Raw genomic sequence first — 24,761 nt, 5'->3', positions numbered from 1 at the left:
TTGCTCACTAGTTTATGTCGTTTCTTCCTAGCATCGATGGACTTTACATTTTGACATGTTTTTGCAATGGCTGGTACCGGTTGTTCCTTTCCATGTTTAGTGCTTCCTTCAAGATCTCTTATAGGGCAGGCCTTGTGGTGACAATCTCTAAGCATTTGCTTGTCTGTGAAAGATTTTATTTCTCCTTCACTTATGAAACGTAGTTTGGCTGGATATGAAATTCTGGGTTGAAAATTCTTTTCTTTAAGAATGTTGAATATCGGCCCCCACTCTCCTCTGGCTTGGAGAGTTTCTGCCGAGAGATCTGCTGTTAGTCTGATGGGCTTCCCCTTTGTGTGTAACCCGACGTTTCTCTCTGGCTGCCCTTAACATTTTTTCCTTCATTTCTACTTTGTTGAATCTGACAATTATGTGTCTTGGAGTTGCTCTTCTTGAGGAGTATCTTTGTGGTGTTCTCTGTATTTCCTGAATTTGAATGTTGTCCTGCCTTACTAGGTTGAGGAGGTTCTCCTGGATGATATCTTGCAGAGTGTTTTCCATCTTGGTTCCATTTTCCCCGTCACTTTCAGGCACACCAATCAGATGTAGATTTGGTCTTTTCACATAATCCTGTTTTTCTTGGAGGCTTTGTTCATTTCTTTTTACTCTTTTTTTCTCCACACCTCTCTTCTCGCTTCATTTCATTCATTTGATCTTCAGTCGCTGATAGTCTTTCTTTCAGATGATCAAGTTGGTTACTGAAGCTTGTGCATTTGTCACGTAGTTCTTGCATTATGGTTTTCATCTCTATTGGTTCTTTTAAGGACTTCTCTACATTGATTATTCTAGTTACCCATTCGTCAAATCTTTTTTCAAGCTTTTTAGTTCCTTTGCACTGGTTACGTAGTTCCTTCTTTAGCTCTGAGACGTTTGATCGACTGAAGCCGCCTTCTCTCAGCTCATCAAAGTCATTCTTCGTCCAGCTTTGTTCCGTTGCTGGTGATGAGCTGCGTTCCTTTGGAGGGGAATTGCGCTCTAATTTTTTGAATTTCCAGCTTTTCTGCACTGCTTTTTCCCCATCCTTGTGGTTTTATCTGCCTATGGTCTTTGATGATGGTGACGTACTGATGGGGTTTTGGTGTGGATGTCCTTTCTGTTTGTTAGTTTTCCTTCTAACAAGCAGGACCCTCTGCTGTAGGTCTGTTGGAGTTTGCTTGAGGTCCACTCTAGACCCTGTTTGCCTGGGTATCAGCAGCAGAGGCTGCAGAAGATAGAATATTGCTGAACAGCAAGTGTTGCTGTCTGATTCTTGCTCTGGAAGCTTCGTCTCAGGGGTGTACACTGTCGTGTGAGGTGTGAGGTGTCAGTCTGCACCTAGTGGGGGAATATCTCCCAGTTAGGCTACTCAGGGGTCAGGGACCCACTTGAGCAGGCAGTCTGTCCATTTTCAGATCTCAGCTTCCATGCTGGGAGATCCACTGCTCTCTTCAAAGCTGTCAGACAGGGACGTTTACCTCTGCTGAGGTTTCTGCTGCTTTTTGTTTACCTATGACCTGTCCCCAGAAGAGGAGTCTACAGAGGCTGGCCGGCCTCCTTGAGCTGTAGTGGGCTCCACCCAATTCAAGCTTCCCGGGAGCTTTGTTTACCTACTTTAGCCTCAGCAATGGCAGGCGCCCCTCCCCCAGCCTTGCTGCCACCTTGCAGTTAGATCTCAGACTGCTGTGCTAGCAATGAGGGAGGCTCCGTGGGCGTGGGACCCGCTAGGCCAGGTGTGGGATATAATCTCCTGATGTGCCGTTTGCTAAGATCCTTGGTAAAGCGCAGTATTAGGATGGGAGTTACCCGAATTTCCAGGTGTTGTGTGTCTCAATTTCCTTTGGCTAGCAAAAGGAATTCCCTTCCCCCTTGCACTTCCCAGGTCTCGCCCTCCTTCAGCTCTTGCTGGTCAGGCTGCACCTGCGGACCAGAGCCAACTGTCTGACACGACCCAGTGAGATGAACCCAGTACCTCAGTTGAAATTGCAGAAATCACCCGTCTTCTGTGTCGCCCCTGCTGGGAGCTGGAGGCTGGAGCTGTTCCTATTTGGCCATCTTGGGCACGCCTCCCTGTTTATAAAAATTCTAAGGTCCAACTTGTGATGGTGTATTTTAGGTGTCAACTTGACTGGGTTAAGGGATACCCACATCGCTGGTAAAGTATTATTTCTCAGTATGTATGTGAGGGTGTTTCTGAAAGAGATTGGCGTTCGAATTGGTGGACTGAGAAAGGAAGATCTGTCTTCACCCAGTGTGAGTGGGGACTATCAGATTGCTTGAGGATGCAGATAGAACAAAAAGGCAGAGGAGAAGCAAGTTTTCTCTCTCTTCTGTAACTGGGACACCCGTCTGCTTCTGCCCTTGGACATCAGAACTCTAGGTTCTTCAGTCTTCAGACTTCTGGAACTTCAGACACTGGAATACCAGTGGCACCCTAGTTCTCAGGCCTTTGGTTGCAGACTAATAGTTATACCATCGGCTTCTCTAGTTCTCAGGCCTTGGGATTTGGACTGAGCTATGGTACCAGCTTTCCTGGTTCTCCAGCTTATATGTAGCATATTATGGGACATCTCAGCCTTCATAATTATATGAACCAATTTCCTTAATACATCCCCTTTCATATCTCTCTCTCTCTCTCTCTCACCTTCTGTGTCTGTCTCTCTGTTTCTCTCTCCTCTATTGGTTCGGTTTCTCTGGAGAATCCTGATTAATACACAACCCTAAATGAGAATCCAAATAAATGGCAAGAAGAGGGAAAAAAATGTCCTAACACATCTAGATAGGAGTGCAGATAATAAGACTTTTGGTTCTCTGAACAACAATAAAATCTGTTTTTTTTGGCCTTCAAGTCTGTAATGAAAAGAATAATAAACAAAATTACCTGAAGGAATTATATTCTGAATAGTCTATGATTTGGCCAAACACTTGATTTTATACAACTTTCTCCTCTGAATTGTCTTAGTACAGTAGTGATCACCATTTTATAGTACTATGATTTCCCCCTTGTATTATAAATATGTAAGAATACCTCTTCTTTTTCTACATTGACAATAGGATTAAGCCGACTTATCTTTGCACTTTAAGACTAACCAAATCTATCCAAATCAAATAGCTACTGAACAAATACTTGTTTATTTAGATAATAAACATAACAAAGGTAGGATTAAATAAGATAATATATGTCCTTGGTTCCCAAAGTGTGTGCTGAGGTACCCCAGGGTGCCCAAGTACATTCACGGGGTGCTGTAGATAGTTTGAAATTTTAAGGGAAACAAGGCAGTATTCAATACTTAGCAGACACCATGTGAACTGCTAGCTCAAGGTCAAAGTTTTAACATGGGATTGACCTATATTCCTTTTGATAACATGTCTTCATTGAGCTGAGTTTTTTGGTAGCTGCTGCAATTAAAAGCAAGCATTGTGTAGAAATCAATGTGGAACATAAAATAAGGGTAGTGTATCCAATCTGATTCCAAGTTGGGAAGTTTGTGCCCAACAGGTATATACATTCTATTAGTACATAATTTTGGTTAAGAATTAGATAAAATATTTTTATTTTAAGTATTTTTTTCAAATGGCTACTAAGTTGTTAGAACATAAATACTGAAGTTTTTTGAATCCAAATACTTGATATATGAAACTGTTAGGTGTTTCTTTTGGTCTTGGGGCACCAAGAAAAAATTACTATGGGCATCATAAACTGGAAATTGTGGAGACCTGAGCCTTTTTTTTTTTTTTTTTTTTTTGAGACAGAGTCTTGCTCTCAGACTGGAGTGCAGTGGTGGGATCTCAACTCACTGCAACCTCTGCCTCCTGGGCTCAAGTGATCCTCCTGCCTCAGGCGCCCAAGTAGCTGGGGCTATAGGCATGCACCACCACACCTGGCTAATTTTTGTATTTTTAGAGGACACAGGGTTTTGCCATGCTGCCCAGGCTGGTCTCAAACTCCTGGGCTCAAGAAATCCCCCCACTTCAGCCTCCCAAAGTGCTGGGATTATAGGTGTGAGCCACCACACCTGGCCAACTTGAGTCTTAGCTGAGTATGCAGTGCATAGAAATTCCTAGTAACTGTTAGGCAGTATAATTAATAATATGACGGATGTAAATATTTCAGTAAGCTGGGAATTTGTATAACACTTTATTTCAATGGCATCAAAATCTAAGAAATCAAGGAGGAAAAGTCATGAAAGTGGGGGAGGAGCGGCAATCAAGGAATCCAAAGGAAATAGAATGATTTTGTGCTTTTGATCAATAGTGAGTCAGTTTCTGCTTAGCACTAATAAATCCCTTAGGAGGGAGCATGATTAAAAATTTGCCATTTGATGCATTTCTTTTTCCCATAGGGATAATCTAATGAGTGGAATGCCTTCAGGAGGCCACCCACATATTATCCCCAAAGGATCAATCTCAAATGGCAGCAGTACTACCACACTCTAAATAACATCTCTACCTGCCCACTCCCATTGATGCTGTACACATTTACTTCCCTAACTCTGTTCTCTTCCCTGAACTCATCTCATATCCTATTATTTACTTATACCCATTTGGATTTCTAATAGACATAAAAAACTTAACATTTCCCCCCAGGAGTCTATTAATTTTCTTCCTGCACACACTGTCCTTACTCCAGGTCTGCTTTGTCTCAAGTCTTCCTCATCTCAGTAAATGATATCTGAATTCATTATAGCAATTGCTTAGGCCAAAAGCTTTGGAGTCATCTTGATATCTCCCTTTCCCTCAGACTCCACATCTATACATAAGAAGTCTTGTGGGCTTCTGATGACATCTGCTCACCTCTGCTGCATAGCCTATGCCACCACTCCTTTTGCCAGGACTACTGCAGCAGCCCCCAAAGTCTCCTTGTCCCATTACAGTATACTTTTCACATAGTAGCTGGAGTGATCACTTCAAAATCAGATATTACTTTAAAGCTGTATGATGACTTCTTACCGCTTTTGGGATAAATTTCAAACTCTACCACATCTTCTAAGGATTTTCATGATTATCACAATACTTCTTTAACCTCACCACCTGATCAACTTGACTTCTTCTTCCTCTTATTTCCCCTCCTCTTCTTATTTTTAATTGATAAATCACAATTTTATACCTTTATGGGGTACCATGTGATATTTATTATGTATATACATAAGCACACAAAATGTGGGATGATTAAATCAAGCTAATTAACATATCCATCACCTCACTTATTTATCACTTTTTGTGGTAAGATGTGAAGTCTACTCTCTTATTTTGAAATATGCAATACATTATTAACTACAGTCATCCTCTGTTCAACAGATCTCAAAAATATATTCCTCCTGTTTATCTGAAACTTGTAGCCTTTGACCAACAACTCCCCATTCCCTCCTCCTGCTTCCCCCAGCCTCTGGTAACCATCATTCTACTGTCTACTTCATGAGCTCAGTTTCAGCTTGACTTTTTCATAGCACTTATTATCTGATGTTACACACTCTCTCTCTATATATATATATACACATTCATATATATACATACACATATATACATATGTGTATATACATATACATATACACACATATATGTATGTGTGTATGTGTATATATACGTATATTCATATATGCATATATACACACCCATGTATATACATACACACACATATATATATATGTATTTATTTGTTGTTTGTTTGGCTTGATTTTTTTTTAGAGACAAGGTCTCAATATGTTGCCAGGCTGATATCAAACTCCTGGCCTCAAGCAATCGTCCCACCTTGGCCTCCCAAAGTGCTGGAATTACAGATAAGAGCCACTGTGCCCAGCCTTGGCTTGCATTTTCTACCTCCTCCCCACTAGAATGTAAACTCCAAACAAATAAGAACTTTATATATTATATTCATTGCAGTATCTTCAGCACCTAGAATAGCAAATGGACAATACATATTTATTGAGATGAGATATTTTGATCTCAAACAACAGGAGCTCAATCTGGATGCCTGATGTGGCTATTGAGAATACCAGTTCTGCCATGGTGATATGAATTAGTGACTAGGGAGACTTAGGTGAGAATATATTGTTAGAACAGTGATAATATCTTATTTTGATACTTTAAGGTTTATAAAACCCTTTCACATACATAATCTCCTTTGATTCTCACTCTTAACTCTGGCAATGCCAGCACAGCTGACTAGGAATTATTACCCCATTTTGAGAATGTATAAACTTTCTCAGACAGTAGAAGATATCTCGAAAATCATGCAGTGCTTGTGACCATCAGGCCAATGAGGATTATTTTGGAATTTCTATGGTGGGAGGCAGTGTTAGAACAGTGGTTTAGGGATACAAACTTTGGAAGCATGGAGATCTGGTTCTTATTCAGCCACTTACCAGCCAGACATTTACTTTTCCCCACCTGTAAAATGGGGCAATAGGATCAGTTGAAAGAACTTATGTACAGCTCTTAGCACTGTAAGTGCCTGGCATGTAGCAGTTGGCTGATCTATGTGCATATGGGTGTATCTGTTTTATTAGACACTAGGATGTTTTGGGGCAGCTAGTTCAGCCTGGTCTCCCTGCCATCATTTGGATTCCTGAGGGAATCACTAACCCAGAGGAGATTCTTATCTGTTCCATTCTAAGCCAAGGGGAGACCTCTCTTCAAAATAAGAGAGGATTCTGGAGTCTTCTTCCCAAATTGTGAACTGGAAGTCTCCAGGGCTATTCTGCATCATTTGAAGAGCCCTAGATGCCATTTCAGATGCCACACTACTCTGTACTCAAAAAATATTTCAAATAACTACCTCCCCAGTAAGTCTGTTATATGCAAGGCCATGTGTCTGATCCCCAAGGCCTAGATGCTGAGAAGTTACCTGTCTCCAGAACTCAAATCTTAGAGCACTTGTGCATCAGCATCGCTTGAAAGTTAAACAAAAAAATCAGTGCTCAGGTGTCATCCCCAAAGATTTAGATTCATTTAGTTTAGCATAGAGATTCTCTATCTTTAGCATACATCAGATTCACCTGGAGGGCTTCTTGAAACAGATTTCTGGGGCCCCCAAATCCTCAGTTTCTGATTCGTTCATTTTAAAGTGGGGCCTGAGAATTTGCATATTAAGTTAATTTGCATTTCAGGTGTTGCTGATGCTGCTGGTACCTGGACCACACTTTGAGAACCATTTGAATAGAGAAGGAGTACCCTAATAGCCTAACAAAATTAATCCATCATCTCTGAATGATGATCAATTATATTAGTAAGTTCCTGAGCCATCCACTTTCTTCTTTTGAACAGACATTAAATCACTATAAAATTATTCCTGAAGCTACCTGTTATTCTTTGCCAAATGTCTAGACAGTTTATCCATGTTGGGATAATGGGCCTCTCCCAGATAATGGCTCATCTTCCCTGTCATTTGCTCTTTAACAATGTAGCACCTTTGATTGCACTGCAACTTAACCATCTGAGCTTCTGCAATTCCATCCCATTTATATCTGTAGAAAATTATTTTTGGTCATAGGTTAGTGCAGAATAAAACTCTTAATTTGGATCTCTCTTCCCAGGAAGATCTGGGTTTAGACTAGGCAGCCAGTGGTTAAAGACAAAGAGTGCTGATCCAGGAGGTTTATCAGTCAGAAGAAAGAATGAATAGGAAGGTGTGCCTTTAGTTGGAGGTCACACTTGAGAATTCTACAGAGCAATTTTAAGAACAATCAGAAATCTGAAGGTTATCTCCCACAGCTTTCTGGAGCTTTGGCCCATGGTAGACAGGTAAAATCTGTGGCTATCAGAAGGCAGGTGTGGTTCTCCAGGCTAGACTGGCTGTTCAACCCCTACCTACTAGAATTTAAAAGGATGTTTCCTATTGCTGCCCAGATTCCTTTATGATAGAGAACATCTAGGATGGACGTCTTCTATAGCACATGAGAGGACCTGGGGGAGACTGAGGACTGAGGATCAAGTCTCTCTGTTTCTTTTGCATCAATGCAGTGATGGAGGCAGAGGCATTAAAAAAAAAAAAAAAAAAAAAAAAAAAAAAAAACTTTGGACCGTACTGTTAAATAGAGGCTTAAGGCAAAAGCTCTTACATGTATGTGGGTAATGAGTAAAAGATGCAGCTGCAACTAATTAGGTAATACCATATTTAGAAGAAAAGAAGACTTGGTTTTGGAGCTTTGTATGATACATAGAAATATACTTGACACCCATAATGTATCAAGACAAAAATAGATATACTTTTATCATAGAACTGCAAAAAAATCACTTTATGCATAAATTCTCAAAACTTTCTCTCCCTGTCACTGCTTAGATTTAATCAATGTATAAACTAATTATGTTTACTTCTTCTTAATCCTGCCTTTATCTACGACTCTGAAAAAGAACAAAATATTATCTTTGGTAGCAAGAATAAGAAAGAACATCAGAAGCTCCTACATGTTTTCCATTGCTTAGTTCTTATCTCTCTTGGCTTACCCGGTGTTGCCTCTCACAGCTGTATTCAATCAGTGCTCGTAGCCAGGAAATGCTCTGTTCACCTCTTCTCCTCCATAAGAGAGACTCTTCACTGTCTTCTTCCTTTTTCAGATAAACACTCAGCAGGCCAGTTCCCCCTCCATACATGTGGTAGAAAAAGGTCAAACAGTGTTTTCCAGAGACTCCTCGCAGAGGCCTGGACAAGAGGCGTGCTTTTTGTCCATACACCATGTGGGAGGCCTCAATGTACATGTAGTAGCCTTGAGGTGAATGCAAAAGCAGGTATTGTTAAAAAGGACACAAATTACATTTTCTCCTTCCATAGTGTTCTTTCAGAGTGTCAAGTCAAGATGACCTGACAAAGTACTGATAAAGGGTTTTATAATTTTGAAGAATACATATTATCTAAGGAAAATAAGTTACAAAAATGAGACCAGCAAAATGATTTCTTAAATGATTTATAATTCAGTTTAATTTGTATCTTGTATAGAGGTAATTAATATACCAGTATTATGCCACTGATACAGTGGTTAACACATCAGAATTTATATTACTCATTCATGGACAATATTCTAAAGCTTCCAGACGTTGGTTTGGAGAGAGAGAGAGAGAATGGGTTTTGTAGTCAGGTAGATCTGGGTTCAAGTCTTGACTCTAATATTTGTTGTCTATGTGATTCTGGTCTAATGAATAATCTCTGAACTTACATTCATCTTTTTAAGATAAGGGTTAATACCTGTGCTACAGAATTGTATTAACATAATGACATACACTCACATGTCATGCATATTCCATTATTTGTTTCCTGTCCTGCTCAGTTTCTAAAATGGTTCGTGTCACCTTTTTTTTAGTCTTGAAAACATATTCTGTAATATTCAAAAATTGCCTTTCCAATTTCCTTTTCTAATTTTATTTTATTGCTATTTTAAAATTTATTGGTTTCAGGCAGAAACAGGATTAGTCAGCATGAAGATAGGGCAGTGGTGTGCTGCAGCCAACTTCCATGGGCTTCCAATAGCCCATTGTATGCATCCTCTTTCAGCTCCAAGTGACTTCACATTGGTAGCCGGAAATGGACCATGATGGGACTATTTATACCACAGAAACTGGACATGTATACAAGTCAGCACATCCTTCCCAAAGAGAGCCAGTTGGTGTTAAACAATCACTATCATGTCACTGAAGTAAAACTATATATGAATAGTAATGCAAGAGATCTTTTCTAGAGTACTTCACTGGTAATACAATTCTGTGCATCTGAGGCCCATTTTAAAAAAGGCCCTGAATTCTACATCAGTAGTTGTTAACCTTTGATCACTTGATGAAAAGTTTAGACCTCCGCTACTTGAAAAATATACAAAGAAAGTTTGCAGACAACTTTGTTGCTTTGTTTGGTGTTACATATGTGTTTGGAATGAATGTATATGTCTCCCCAAATTCATATGTTGAAGCCCTAACCCTAGTGTGATAGTAATTGGAGATGGGGCACTGGGGAGCTAATTAGGGCTAAACGAGGTCATGAGGTTGAAGCTCTCCTGATGACAGTAGTGCCCTTATAAAAAGAGACACCAGGGAGCTTGTTCTCTCTCTCTCTCTTCAGGTGCACACACCAAGAAAGGCCATGTGAGCACGCAGCAAGATGTTGCCTGTCTGCAAGCTAGGAAAAGAGCCCTCACCAGGAACTAAAACAGCTGGCACGTTGATGTTGGACTTTACAGCCTCCACAACTGTGATAGGTAAATTTCTGTTGTTTAAACCACCTAGTCTATGATATTTTGTTATGGCAGCCCAAGCAAACACCAACGTTTTGCCAATTTTGATTTGTTTTATACATATATGATGTAAAAAGTAATCTTTACAAAGTATCATATGTCTCATTATTTCATGCAGAAATTGGTGACCAAATCAACAGGAAAAATAAAGAGATCCCAAATAATACATGCAAATGAAATGGTTTCTTTATAGTTCGAAGTTTAATTGATGAATTCTAATCATTTCCAAAAATATGGCAATTGAGATATCCCAACAAGAATTGGTTGGAAGTCCCCTCTGTGTGCCTGAGAGGTCTTTCTCCATTCTCTTTTTCTTATTTCTACAAACACAAATCTGAGTTCTGTAGGCTTATTAAAACAGTAGGAGAAAGCATCATTGGTCTTAATAAATTGTGTGCACTATGCAACCCCTTCCCCCAGTGTTTTACTCTATAAAGTTTTCACCCTGCAAAACTGGGCTGACTCACAGGATGTGGCCTGCATCAACCAGTCACATCTAAGGAATGATGTTGCCCCAAAGAAGCAGAATCAGAGCAGAGTTCTGTATCTGTCACTTCAGGTTGCCTGTTATCAAGGCATGCTGCCACCAAAGGCTCCACTAGCTGGGGATTCCTGAATGCAGTGAACAAGTAGAAATCAAAACCTCCTTTAGGATACTCTAAAGACTACATGTATTTCAGCCCAGTTCAAAAGTAAATTTTAATTAGAAGGCTAATTGATTTAAATAAGAAATCAAAATTATGGGAGTATCTTTGATCTGGTATGTTACATTTGACATCCAGTCAACTTCAACTTTTCATCTCATTGGCAGTAGTTTCATCCAGATGCAGGCTTAAGGGAAATGGCATAGCTGCCAACTTTCCCATGATCTGCTTAAAAATAATAGCAAAAAAACCTGTCAGTGTTCTGGAGTGCTCACCAATGACATCCTCATTACGAAATCCAGTGGTCAGTTTTCAGTCTTTGTCATTTCTGTACCATCAGTAACATTGGACATAGTGGTTTACCACTTCAGAAAGTAGAATTACATTCTTACCTTGGCTTGCAAGACACTGTATTCTCCTGCCTTTTCTCCTCCCTCACTGGTCACTTTTTGCCAGTTCCACACTCTTTTCTGACCTCTTGACCCTGGAGTACCCCAAGGTCCAGTTTTTTTTTTGTTTGTTTGTTTTTTTAATTTATTTATTATTATTATAGGGTCCAGTTTTTACTTCACTATTCTTACTACTTTGATGATCTCATCTTGTTTCAGGGCTTTAAATACCAAATATGTTGTTATATCTCAGATTTAAATTTTCAACCTTTTTGCTGAAATCTAGACTCATTCAAACTGTCAAATCAGGTAGACATCTCACACTGAACATATTCGAAACTCAACTTCCTAACAGCCTGAAGTAGACTGAATGTTCAGTTGTTCACACCCAAAACCTGTGAGTTGCACACCACTACTCTCTTTCTCTGCTTCTCCACATCAGGGCTATCAGGAATTCCCATTGGCTCTACCTTTAAAATATATCCAGAACCCAGTCACTTCTCTTCTTATTGCCTCCACTACTATCATCCTGATCCTGGTCCAGGCTGCTATCATTTCTCGCTTGGATTAATGCAACAGCTTCCCAACTACTCTGTCTGCTTCTAGTCTGGTCCCCTGCAATCTCATCTCAAAACTGTATTCATAGTGCTCCTTCTAAAGCAAAAGCAAAATTGTAACCACTCATTTAAATCCTTCCTTTGGCTCAGCATTTCAGAGTAAAAGCTGAAGTCCTTACAATTAGCTTTAGAATCCTATATAATCTCCCACCTATTCTCTTACCTCTCTCATTCCTACTGGCTTTCTCCTCACTCACTGTGTTGCTTGGCCACACTGGCCTTTGTATTATTCCTGGAATATGGCAGGTATGCTGCTGCCTCAAGGCCTTTGTGTGTGCTAACCCTGGGTCTTCCTCTAGATATTCTCAGGTCTCACTCTTTTACCTCCTTTAAGTCTTTGCTCAGATGTTACCTTTTCTATTAGACCTGTTTTGACTATACTATTCCAAATTGCAATCCCTTTTCCCTGGCACTTCTCATTCCCTATACCCTAATTTAATATGTTTTCCATAGTTAACTGCCTCTTAATATACTGTATAATTTTCTTATTTTTATGTTTGCCTGTCTCTTTCCTTTAGAATTCACAAGGGCAGAGATTTTTTTCTTGTTTAGTTCACTGCCACATTCCCAGGTCCTATAACAGTGCTTGGAACATAGCAGATGCTCATTAATATCTGTTGAATGGATGAATGAATGCATTTTTTTCCCCACAGCTCTAAGCACAAACCAATTTGACCATTTCTAGGGCACATGGCTCCACCACAGTCACTCCAAATGTGGGAAGTTCTTGGCAATGAGATATTCACTTGACTATGATGCTTCAAGACAAACTAGAGCAAATCCAAGTTGTAGTAAAATTAAAGTCTTATCAAAGCAAATCATCTCGAACAAGTTCTACACTATCAGAAGTATTTTTAAAATGAACACATAAGATAATTCTTTGAGTTCATTACCTTCATTCTTTCACTGGTAAGCAAATTGGTCCACAAGAAGCACGGGTTTTTGCACATTCAGTGATGAAAGGAACCTTCTTTTTTTGTACATATTTTCTTTAACATTTTCTAACTTAAGTTAGGTCAGTGTAAACAATAATACAGATATACATAATCCTAACAGAAGGGTGTGTCTAATTTAATTCCATGGAGAGAGAGATCAAGGCATGAAAATGACCATGGTATATCACTTAGCTATGTACAAAGGAATCCCATGCTATCCTACACATAAGTTACTAGCATGGTAGATGGAAACAATACCCTAATACATTTAACTTAAAAAACATTTCCTCCCAAAAGTCATTTTTAAGATAAGAAAAAAATTTTCACACCTGGCTTTGGAGCTCTGAAAAGGCCCACTTGAATCCCAGGTAAAGGACCTTAGCTATAGATGAACTTCTCAATAGCGGGGAAAAGCTCCTCTGAAGATGCTGTCACTGGGGAACTGGAAAGTAGAGACTAAGGGCCCTGAAACATGAAGTCTTTCCAAAATGGAAGGGAAGCAATGAATTAAACATGAGAGAGATGACCTAAGAATTGTCTTTTGTTTAGGGATGATGGTTGTGCATTCCTACTGGTAACAGTTACAAGTCTTGACCAGGATTATTCTGAGATTCTGGAAGAGAGGAAAACTCTTAATTATCCCCAGGATCATTTAATTGACTTCTTTCTTTCATGGGCACAATGGACTAATTCATTTACTTTGTGAGGGTTAAGCACTAGTCTGGTTGCCCAGTTCTTCCCAACAGGTTGGGACTCTAACTAAATCAGGGATGGCCTGCATAGCCTCCTCTAACCATCTGTTCTTTGGAGCACACATACCTCTACAGATGTGACTCCTGAAGTCTACTATGCTTTCAGTTTATGCACCTCTGGGCCGCAGGTATCAGGCTGAAACTATTCACTAAGGTTTCCAGTTCCAGAAACCTTTGTATTTAGTACCATAAAATATGAGGAGGAGGTTCCAAGATGGCCAAACAGTTCCAGTCTACAGCTCCCAGCGTGAGCGACACGGAAGACGGGAGACTTCTGCATTTCCAACTGAGGTACCGGGTTCATCTCACTGGGGCTTGTTGGACAGTGGGTACAGCCCATGGAGTGTGAGCCGAAGTAGGGCGGGGCATCATCTCACCTGGGAAGTGCAAGGGGTCAGAGAATTCCCTTTCCTAGCCTAGGGAAGCCGTAACAGATGGTACCTGGAAAATCAGGACACTCCCACCCTAAGACTGCGCTTTTCCAACAGTCTTAGCAAATGGCACACTAGGAGATTATATCCCGCCCCTGGCTTGGAGGGTCCCACAGCCACAGAGCCTCCCTCACTGCTAACACGGCAGTCTGAGATTGAACCACTAGGCAGCAGCGGGGCTGGGGGAGGGGCGTCCACCATTGCTGAGGCTTGAGTAGGTAAACAAAGCAGCCAGGAAGTTCGAACTGGGTAGAGCCCACTGCAGCTCAAGGAGGGCTGCCTGCTTGCCTCTGTAGACTCCACCTCTGGGGGCAGGGCATAGCTGAACAAAGGCAGCAGAAACTTCTGCAGACTTAAACGTCCCTGACAGCTTTGAAGAGATAGTGGTTCTCCCAGCACGGAGTTTGAGATCTGGGAATGGACAGACTGCCTCCTCAAGTGGGTCCCTGACCCCTGAGTAGCGTAACTGGGAGATACCTCCCAGTAGGGGCCGACTGACAACTCATACAGCTGGGTGCCCCTCTGAGACAAAGCTTCCAGAGGAAGACTCAGGCAGCAACATCTGTCGTTCTGCAGTTTTGCTGTTCTGCAGCCTCTGCTGGTGATACCCAGGCAAACAGTCTGGAGTGTACCTCCAGCAAACTCCAACAGACCTGCAGCTGAGGATTCTGACTGTTAGAAGGAAAACTAGCAAACAGAAAGGACATCCACACCAAAACCCCATCTGTACATCACCAGCAAAGACCAAAGGTAGATAAAACCACAAAGATGAGGAGAAAACAGAGCAGAAAAGCTGAAAATTCTAAAAATCAGAGCACCTCTTCTCCTCCAAAGGAATGCAGCTGCTCACCAGCAACGGCACAAAGCTGGACGGAGAATGACTTTGACGAGTTAAGAGAAGAGAGCTTCAGATGATCGGTAATAACAAACTTCTCCAAGCTAAAGGAGGATGTTCAAACCCATCGCAAAGAAGCTAAAAACCTTGAAAAAAGACGAATGGCTAACTAGAATAAACAGCATAGAGAAGACCTTAAGCGACCTGATGGAGCTGAAAACCATGGTACAGTAACTACGTGATGCATGCACAAGCTTCGGTAGCCGATTCGATCAAGTGGAAGAAAGGGTATCAGTGATTGAAGATCAAATGAATGAAATGAAGCGAGAAGAGAACTTTAGAGAAAAAAGAGTAAAAAGAAACAAACAAAGCTTCCAAGAATTATAGAACTATGTGAAAAGACCAAATCTACGTTTGATTGGTGTACCTGAGAGTGACGGGGAGAATGGAACCAAGTTGGAAAACACTCTTCAGGATATTATCCAGGAGAACTTCCCCAACCTAGCAAGGCAGACCAACATTCAAATTCAGGAAATGCAGACACGAAAGACCCTTCAAAACATCAGTGAATCCAGGAGCTCATTTTTTGAAAAGATCAACAAAATTGATAGACTTCTAGCAAGACTAATAAAGAAAAAAAGACAAAAGATTCAAATAGACACAATAAAAAATGATAGAGGAGATATCACCACCGATCCCACAGAAATACAAACTACCATCAGAGAATACTATAAACACCTCTATGCAAATAAACTAGAAAATATAGAAGAAACGGATAAATTCCTGGAAACATATGCCTTCCTAAGACTAAACCAGGAAGAAGTTGAATCCCTGAATAGACCAATAGCAGGCTCTGAAATTGAGGCAATAATTAATAGCGTACCAACCAAAAAAAATCCAGGACCAGATGGATTCACAGCCGAATTCTACCAGAGGTACAAAGAGGAGCTGGTACCATTCCTTCTGAAACTATTCCAATCAATAGAAAAGGAGGGAAACCTCCTTAACTCATTTTATGAGGCCAGCATCATCCTGATACCAAAGCCTGACAGAGACACAACAAAAAAAGAGAATTTTAGACCAATATCCCTGATGAACATCGATGCAAAAATCCTCAATAAAATACTGGCAAACCAAATCCAGCAGCACATCAAAAAGCTTATCTACCATGATCAAGTTGGCTTCATCCCTGGGATGCAAGGCTGGTTCAACATACACAAATCAATAAACATAATCCAGCATATAAACAGAACCAAAGACAAAAACCAAATGATTATCTCAATAGATGCAGAAAAGGCCTTTGACAAAATTCAACAGCCCTTCATGCTAAAAACTCTTAATAAACTAGGTATTGATGGGACATATCTCAAAATAGTAAGAGCTATTTATGACAAGCCCACAGCCAATATCATACTGAATGGGCAAAAACTGGAAAAAAATCCCTTTGAAAACTGGCACAAGACAGGGATGCCCTCTCTCACCACTCCTATTCAACATACTGTTGGAAGTTCTGGCCAGGGTAATCAGGCAAGAGAAAGAAAGGGTATTCAATTAGGAAAAGAGGAAGTCAAATTGTCCCTGTTTGCAGATGACATGATTGTATACTTAGAAAACCCCATCGTATCAGCCCCAAATCTCCTTAAGCTGATAAACAACTTCAGCAAAGTCTCAGGATACAAAATCAATGTGCAAAAATCACAAGCATTCCTATACACCAATAACAGACACACAGAGAGCCAAATCATGAGTGAACTTCCACTCACAATAGCTTCAAAGAGAATAAAATACCTACGAATCCAACTTACAAGGGATGTGAAGGACCTCTTCAAGGGGAACTACAAACCACTGCTCAATGAAATAAAAGAGGACACACAAATGGAAGCACATTCCATGCTCATGGATAGGAAGAATGAATACCGGGAAAATGGCCATACTGCCCAAGGTATTTGATAGATTCAATGCCATCCTCATCAAGCTACCAATGACTTTCTTCACAGAATTGGAAAAAACTACTTTAAAGTTTATATGGAACCAAAAAAAAAGCCCGCATTACCAAGACAGCCCTAAGCCAAAAGAACAAAGCTGGAGGCATCATGCTACCTGACTTCAAACTATACTACAAGGCTACAATAACAAAAGCAGCATGGTAGTGGTACCAAAACAGAGATATAGACCAATGGAACAGAACAGAGGCCTCAGAAATAATACCACACATCTACAACCATCTGATCTTTGACAAACCTGACAAAAACAAGAAATGGGGAAAGGATTCCCTATTCAAGAAATGGTGCTGGGAAAACTGGCTAGCCATATGTAGAAAGCTGAAACTGGATCCCTTCCCTACACCTTATACAAAAATTAATTCAAGATGGATTAAAGACTTAAGTGTTAGACCTAAAACCATAAAAGCCCTAGAAGAAAACCTAGGCAATTTATTCAGGACATAGGCATGGGCAAGGACTTCATGACTAAAACACCAAAAGCAATGGCAACAAAAGCCAAAATTGACAAATGGGATCTCATTAAACGAGCTTCTGCATGACAAAAGAAAATACCATCAAAGTGAACAGGCAACCTACAGAATGGGAGAAAATTTTTACAATTTTCCCATCTGATATTATATCCACAATCTACAAAGAACTTAAACAAATTTACAAGAAAAAAAAACAAACCCCATCAAAAAGTGGATGAAGGATATAAACAGACACTTCTCAAAAGGAGACATTTATGCAGCCAACAGACACGTTGAAAAATATCACTGGCCATCAGAGAAATGCAAATCAAAACCACAATGAGATATCATCTCATATCGGTTAGAATGGTGATCATCAAAAAGTCAGGAAACAACAGGTGGTGCTGGAGAAGATGTGGAGAAATAGGAATACTTTTCCACTGTTGGTGGGAATGTAAATTAGTTCAACCATTGTGGAAGACAGTGTGGCAATTCCTCAAGGATCTAGAACTAGAAATACCATTTGACCCAGCCATCCCATTACTGGGTATATACCCAAAGGATTATAAATCATGGTGCTATAAAGACACATGCACATGTATGTTTATTGCGGCACTATTCACAATAGCAAAGACTTAGAACCAACCTAGATGTACATCAATGATAGACTGGATTAAGAAAATGTGGCACATACACACCATGGAATACTATGCAGCCATGAAAAAGAATGAGTTCATGCCCTCTGTAGGGACATGGATGAAGCTGGAAACCATTATTCTGAGCAAACTATCACAAGGACAGAAAACCAAACACTGCATGTTCTTACTCATAGGTGGGAATTGAACAATGAGAACACTTGACACAGGGTGGGGAACATCACACACCGGGGCCTGTCGTGGGGTGGGGAGATTGGGGAGGGATAGCATTAGGAGTTATACCTAATGTAAATGACGAGTTAATGGGTGCAGCACACCAACATGGCACATGTATACATATGTAACAAACCCGCACGTTGTGCACATGTACCCTGGAACTTAAAGTATAATAATAATAAAAAAGATACATCCCCCCAAAAATGAAAGGAAGTCTCGTATGTTGCTTGTTGTATAATTGTGCTGTATAGACTACGTTTGTTCCTATACACATATGCCTGTGATAAATTTTGTTATAAATTAGATGCTGTTAGAGATTAACAACAACTTACAATAAAATAGAACAATTATAACAATACTCTGGTGCACAATTTAAAACTTATAAATTGGCCAGTTCTGGAATTTCCCATTATATATTTTCAGATTGCCATTGACTGAGAGTAACTGAAACTCTGAGTTGGAAAGTGAACCTGTGAATAAGGGAGGACTACTTTATGTCTATTTCATAAAGCAGTACCTATGTAGAGCAATCTAGACAAACATCTTACCTAAACATAATTTTAAGAAATTTATCAATGAATCGGAGTATGCCCTCTGATGCATAAACCAGTTGTTCCTTTTGATGACAAATATTTTTTCTTCTTGACTTGCATATGACACTCACTTTCCCCAGAAAAGATCAGAACTTCACGGAGAGCCACTCTGCCTCACATGTGTTTGGAAAGCAGAGAAAAGCACTGTTGTTGACAAGTTTTACCACATTACATCTTCAAGCGCTGTCTGTCTCAGCAAACAAAAGTTCTAGATGGGAGCCAGGAAGCCCCAGTGTTGAAGCTTCATACCAACTCACATGTTCTTGCACATGAAGGATTCCAGTCTGTGGAAGGGATTATTAACTGGAGCAAATAAATTACATTCTCTCTATGGGTCATTGTTTAACATTCAAAATGTGGATTCCAATGGATCTATTGGGAGATCAGGGTGCCATCTGTTCTTTGCACAGCAACTGTGATGTGTTGAGACACACAGACACACACCACATCCATAATTCTTGATTACGAAGCAGCTGTTCCTCCAGTCTCGTGGCTCTTTTGCAGGGTAGGGAAGGAGCCTGAGTGGCCTGCGTGGAGAGGCTGTGTGGAATGAACAGCTAGCTGCATTCATTAGCTGAAAAAGAATTCTTAAAAATCAGGGAAAAAATATACCAATGTTTTGTGAAGAACAACTGCAGAAGTTGTCGCTCTAAAATTTCTCTTTACGCATTATACTTTTAAGTGATTTTAAAAGGCTGTCATAAATGAGGAGTTATTGTTTAATGGGTATGGAGTTTGTTTGGGAAATGAAGAAAAAGCTCTGGAGATGGATGGTGGTGATGGTTGCACAATGATGTGAATAGACTCAATGCCACTGAATTAGACACTTAAAAATGGTTAAAGTATGTTATGTGTATTTTACCACCAATTTTTTAAAAAGCTTGTCACAGAAGCCTTCTCTGTATAAGTAGAATCTGGCAATGTCAGAAACTAACATAATAAAAAATAAGCTATGGAAAGATTGACGGATATAGGAGACTTTAATAATCCGGAGCTAATTCCTCAGATAGTTACAGACTCACTGGATAGCATTCCTACATGTCCGAATATCAACTATCAAAATTCTTAAAAGACAGGGACTTGAAATAAACTGGAACTAACACATTAAAACAGAGTTGTGATATTCTTTTGTCTCAAAGCAAACTTATAAATTTCATTATTTAATATTTTAATGTATTATTAATATTTCAATCACACAAGAAGTTCTTGTGTTCTTGGACATGAATAAGACTTCTGCCTTTAGCTGCATATTGGAAGAGAATTTATTTGCCAGAAATATGGAAGTTTTATTGGAATATTTAACTGTACTACAAAAGAAAGTGCTGGTGTTTCTTTCTCTGTAAATTGTTAAATGATGCAGGGTTGCTTTTCTGGAATGGTAGGATCAGGGAGGGAGGACTGAATGACTTCTATTCACTGGGGGAGTCAATGGATAGGGAATAGTTGAAGACATTTTCTCACTAACCTGGATAGTTACTCTTGGCTTATATATTCTAGTATCATTTGGCTACAAAATCCCCGTAAACTCCAGGTCAACTAAAACTAATGTTTACAAGGAATTCTGACAGCATAGTATCATATAAATGTTAATAAAATTATAATGGCTAGTACCACCGTGGGAATTTCGTTAAGACTTGTATTTATTGTCTCATAAATACTGTAGTCTCAAGTTCCACAACCCCCACTGGTTGCCTGAAATTGTGGATAGTACCAAACCATATATATACATACTATGCTTTTTTCTATACTATATACTGATAATGAAGTTTAATTTACAAGTTAGGAACAGTAAGAGATAGACAACAATAATAAAAAAATAGAACAATTATAACAATATAATAAAAGTTATGGGCATGTGGTCTTTCTCTCTCTCTCTCTCTCCAAATCTTACTGTACAGTACTCACCATTCTTGTGCCGATGCAAGATGATACAGTGCATTCGTGATGAGATAAAGTGGGATGAATGACCCAGGCATTGTAAAGTAGCGTTAGGCTACTATTGACTTTCTAAGGATACATCAGGAGGAGCATCTGATTTGAGTGATCCTGGATGAATGAGCCATGACGACATGGATGGTTGGATGTCAGGAAAAGATGATGTCAGTGTTTGGAGATCCTCAATAGTTGAAGGTTTTTGTTTTGTTTTGTTTTTGCCAAAACTTTTGGAAGAGCATTGTAATAGAATGTTATTGTCCCTTTCTTTTTAACTCATTAAAGTGTTGCCACAAATGTTGTAATCCTTTGATCATACTGGTGACTTTAATGCTGCATTCCATCCTAGGATCATGTTCCATAATTTTGTCCTTTGATGTCTGTGCAATTTGAAACACTTTGGCAAATTTCAGTAATACCCACACAGCTGGTTTTGCTTTGGTTTCTTCATCTTTCTCTTCCTCTGTAGATAACATGTTCTTCCAATTCCTCATTTGGTAATACTTGAAAACCTTCAATATGTTCTTCCATTTCTTCATCAAGTATGTTGGCAAATCCTCCACCAACTTGTCTTGCCATGTGAATGATTTTCCTAACTTCTTCATCAATCCCCAGAAAGCCTTTAAAATCATTCACAACTTTACTCCATAAGTTCTTCCAGCAGACATTTGCAGTTTCTGTTTTTAATTTGTCCGTTGCAGCTTTGAATGTTATTGCAGCTTTTGAATGTTATTGCATCTGTAATAGTGAATGATTTCCAGAACAGATTATATCCAGATTAGGGTCTACATCAATTGCTGATCAAATGTGATCAAATACAAGGCAGGTGTATGTAGCCTTGACAAACTGAATGATGGTAAAAAGCTAAAGCAATGAGGTTGTATTCAGAGGCAAAAACACAACCTGAACATTTTCATTTTGTGTTTTATAGCTGACAGATTTAGGATGACTAGGAGCATTGTCTCTTATTAACAGGACTTTAAATTCCAACTCTTTGTCTTCCAAGTATTTTTTTTCCATTTCTGGGATAATACATTGGTGGAACCATTTCATAATCAAGATGGCTGTCACCCATGCTTTCTATGTTGCCAGAACATGGGCAGTTAATTTTTGTTTTCCAGAGTACTGGGTTCTTTGCTTTGTACACTATCTTGGCTTTATCATATGCCCTGAAGCATTGCCATGTGGTTCCAGAGTTCATCTGTCCTTCCATGTTTTATGCCTTGGTGCCTCCTTTGCACTTTTATGAATGCAGGTTTTATCTTCTTCCAGAAGACTTGAAGATTTGCTTTAGATGGCATCCTTTCTTTTTAATTATTTCTTCAACTCTTTTGGAAAGGTAGCAGAACCTTCTTCATCAGCAGATGCAACCTCTTCAGTATGTTTTATATTTGTCAGTCCAAACTTATTTTTGAATCTATGTAACCATCCCTTACTTGCAGTAAATGGCTTGGTGTCACTTGTTTCAGGGGATCCCTTGCTGAAGTCTTCATATAGTCTCAATGCTTTCTGTTGCAACATTTTGTCATCAATTGAAACGTTTTCTTTTCATGTCTTCCACCCACAAATTTAATGCCTTTTTCATGTTCACTAAATACTTATCATTTATTGTGGCCATAACTTTTGCAGTTTGACATGCAACAGCACAACTAGCACAAATTTCTTTTTCCCTGTTCACAATGTCACAGATAGAAGGTGATATGGTTTGGCTGTGTCCCCAACCAAATCTCACCTTGAATTCTAATAATCCCCACGTGTCAAGGGTGGGGCCAGGTGGAGAGAATTGAATCATGGGGGCCGTTCCCCGCCATACTGTTATCGTGGTAGTGAATAAGTCTCACGAGATCTGCTCATTTAATAAATGGGAGTTCCCATGCACAAGCTCTCTTGCCTTGCCACCACGTAAGAAATGCTTTTGTACTTCGTTCATCTTCTGCCATGGTTACAAGGCTTCCCCAGCCTTGTGGAACTGTGAGTCCATTAAACCTCCTTTCCTTTATAAATTATCCAGTCTCAAGTATGTCTTTATTAGCAGAGTGAGAACAGACTAATACAGAAAGTTTCATTGTTAATGTAGTCCTTAGCAAACTTAGCATACAATTGTTTTTTCTTTCCTTATCAAATCAAGAACTTTCACCTTTTCACTTAAAGGAAGCACTTCATGGTTTCTCTTTGGCATATCTGAATTGCCAGGAACACTACACTTGTGCTTTGGGCCACTAGGAAGTAAAATGAAGGTAACAAACACTAGCACTGTGGTACCAGAACATCTGATAATGGAGACGGCTACTAAGTGACTCATGGTCAGAGAACATAGACAGCGTGGATGATGCTAGTGAAATGGGTGATTCATGTGCTGGGTAGGATGGAGAAGGATGGGGCCGGACAGTGTGAGATTTCATAACACTACTCAGAACTGCACTCAATTTAACTTTTGAATTATTTATTTCTGGAATTTTCCATTTAATATTTCAGACCATGGTTTATTGCCCTCAGAGAGCAAGATCACAGATAAGAGGGGACTACTGTAAGTAGCATCTATGTCAGGAAACTTTGTTTCTGCCAGGATAGAGCTACTCAAGTAAACGGCGGCAGGAAATAGTTTGTCAAATCCCACAGAGTCCATCCCACTTCGATGCAAGTCACTATCCATCTGTTACAGATACCATTATTATGTTATTAAATAGGAGCCAGGTGGTGCGGCTGGATTTGGTTGGTTGGTTGGTTTTTTGGTCTTTATTGTTGTTCTACTAGAATGACTTCTTCTACAAATGTTTCCCAAACTTTAGTCATACAAATATCACCTTTGTGATATTTTTTTGCCTATCTGTATTTGTACTATTATTCATTTAATGCTTTTCTTTAAATAGATTCCATTTTTTAGTACATTTATTCAAACAGGAAACTTCATATTAGCATGAAAATAGACAGCTAGCTGTAAACCTGTGAAACAATGGTTTTGATGTACTGGTTATATATTTTTCTTGTACATGAATATTACTAACAAATTAGAAAAATATTCATGTACTTACCACTTGAACTACCTGGTGGTAAATGTAATGTAATCTGGGTAATATTGGCCTAAGGTTCCAACAGAATTTCTGGTTTCTACTAACTCATTTTACTTGTACTCATATGTCATAATTTTCTATTTTATAAAAGCACAAATGACAAAACAATGAGTCCAGGAAAATACTCCAGAGGTAAACATCAGAATTTGTAAAAGACTCACTAATTGTAAAAATAATAATACCATTCAATTCAGTGGAGCTTATAATAATATCATTCAGTTCAGTGGAGCTTACATATTATTCTTTTCACAAACAGAATCTCAGTTAATCATCAGAGCCACACTATGAGATTAGCAGATGTCAGTCTGTGCTACTACAGCAAAATGCCTAAGATTAGGTAATTTATAAAGAACAGCAGTTTATTTCTCACAGTTTTGGAGGCTGGTAAGTCCACGATCAATGTGCCGACAAGTTTGCTTGTCTAACAAGGACTGCATCTTCCACAGGGGTGGAATGCTATGTCTTCACATGGTGGAAGGCATGAAGGTAAGCCAGTCGAATGCTGCATGAAACCTCTTTTACAAAGGCCTCAATCCCATTCGCAAGGGAGGAGCCCTCATTGCCTAATCATCACCTCTTAAGGGTCCTGTCTGTTAATTCTGTTACATTGGCCATTAAGTTTCAACTGAAATTTGGAGGAGACACATTCAAATCATAGCAGCAGGTCATTGATTGTTATCTTTATTTTACATATGAGGAAACTGAAGCTCAGAGAAGTCATGTAATTATTCCCCAGGTTATGCAGGCAGCAAATGGCAGAGGCAGCTCATTGTTTGATCTTTCCACACCATACTGTACTCTAGAATTTGGAAAGGTTTATTGCATCACCAGTTAGTAAGTCAGGAACTATAGCTCCCTTGGAATTGCTACATATGATGATGTATTGATTCTGATAGACACAAAATAAACTGAAATATTTATAGTGTGGCTTTTCTGAGCTTCTGTTTTTATTTAATGGATCCATACTGACTGACCAGCTAATGTACCTGTCTGTAAAACAGCTTTGTAG

The 24,761-nt window shown here is 39.4% G+C and overlaps 1 protein-coding gene and 1 long non-coding RNA gene across 5 annotated transcripts in view; one reads left to right on the top strand and one right to left on the bottom strand.

The window, feature by feature from the left end:
* The window catches only part of LOC126937482 (uncharacterized), a 48,187-nt gene extending 37,766 nt beyond the window's left edge, over positions 1-10,421 (top strand). For all 4 annotated transcript variants that reach the window (XR_007719738.1, XR_007719737.1, XR_007719739.1 and 1 more), the window contains one exon: positions 10,058-10,421. This is a non-coding gene — a long non-coding RNA (uncharacterized LOC126937482). The remainder of the gene's footprint in view (positions 1-10,057) is intronic.
* The window catches only part of MAMDC2 (MAM domain containing 2), a 171,151-nt gene that overhangs the window by 6,193 nt on the left and 140,197 nt on the right, over positions 1-24,761 (bottom strand). The window contains exon 12 of the mRNA XM_050760910.1: positions 8,458-8,717. Within this exon, the coding sequence (XP_050616867.1) occupies positions 8,458-8,717 (260 nt within the window). The remainder of the gene's footprint in view (positions 1-8,457; positions 8,718-24,761) is intronic.

Source organism: Macaca thibetana, chromosome 15 (assembly GCF_024542745.1).
Source record: "Macaca thibetana thibetana isolate TM-01 chromosome 15, ASM2454274v1, whole genome shotgun sequence".
In the NCBI taxonomy this organism is placed as follows: Eukaryota; Metazoa; Chordata; class Mammalia; order Primates; family Cercopithecidae; genus Macaca; species Macaca thibetana.
The sequence above is the reverse complement of the archived record's forward strand: the minus strand, read 5'-3'. Positions and strand labels throughout refer to the sequence as shown.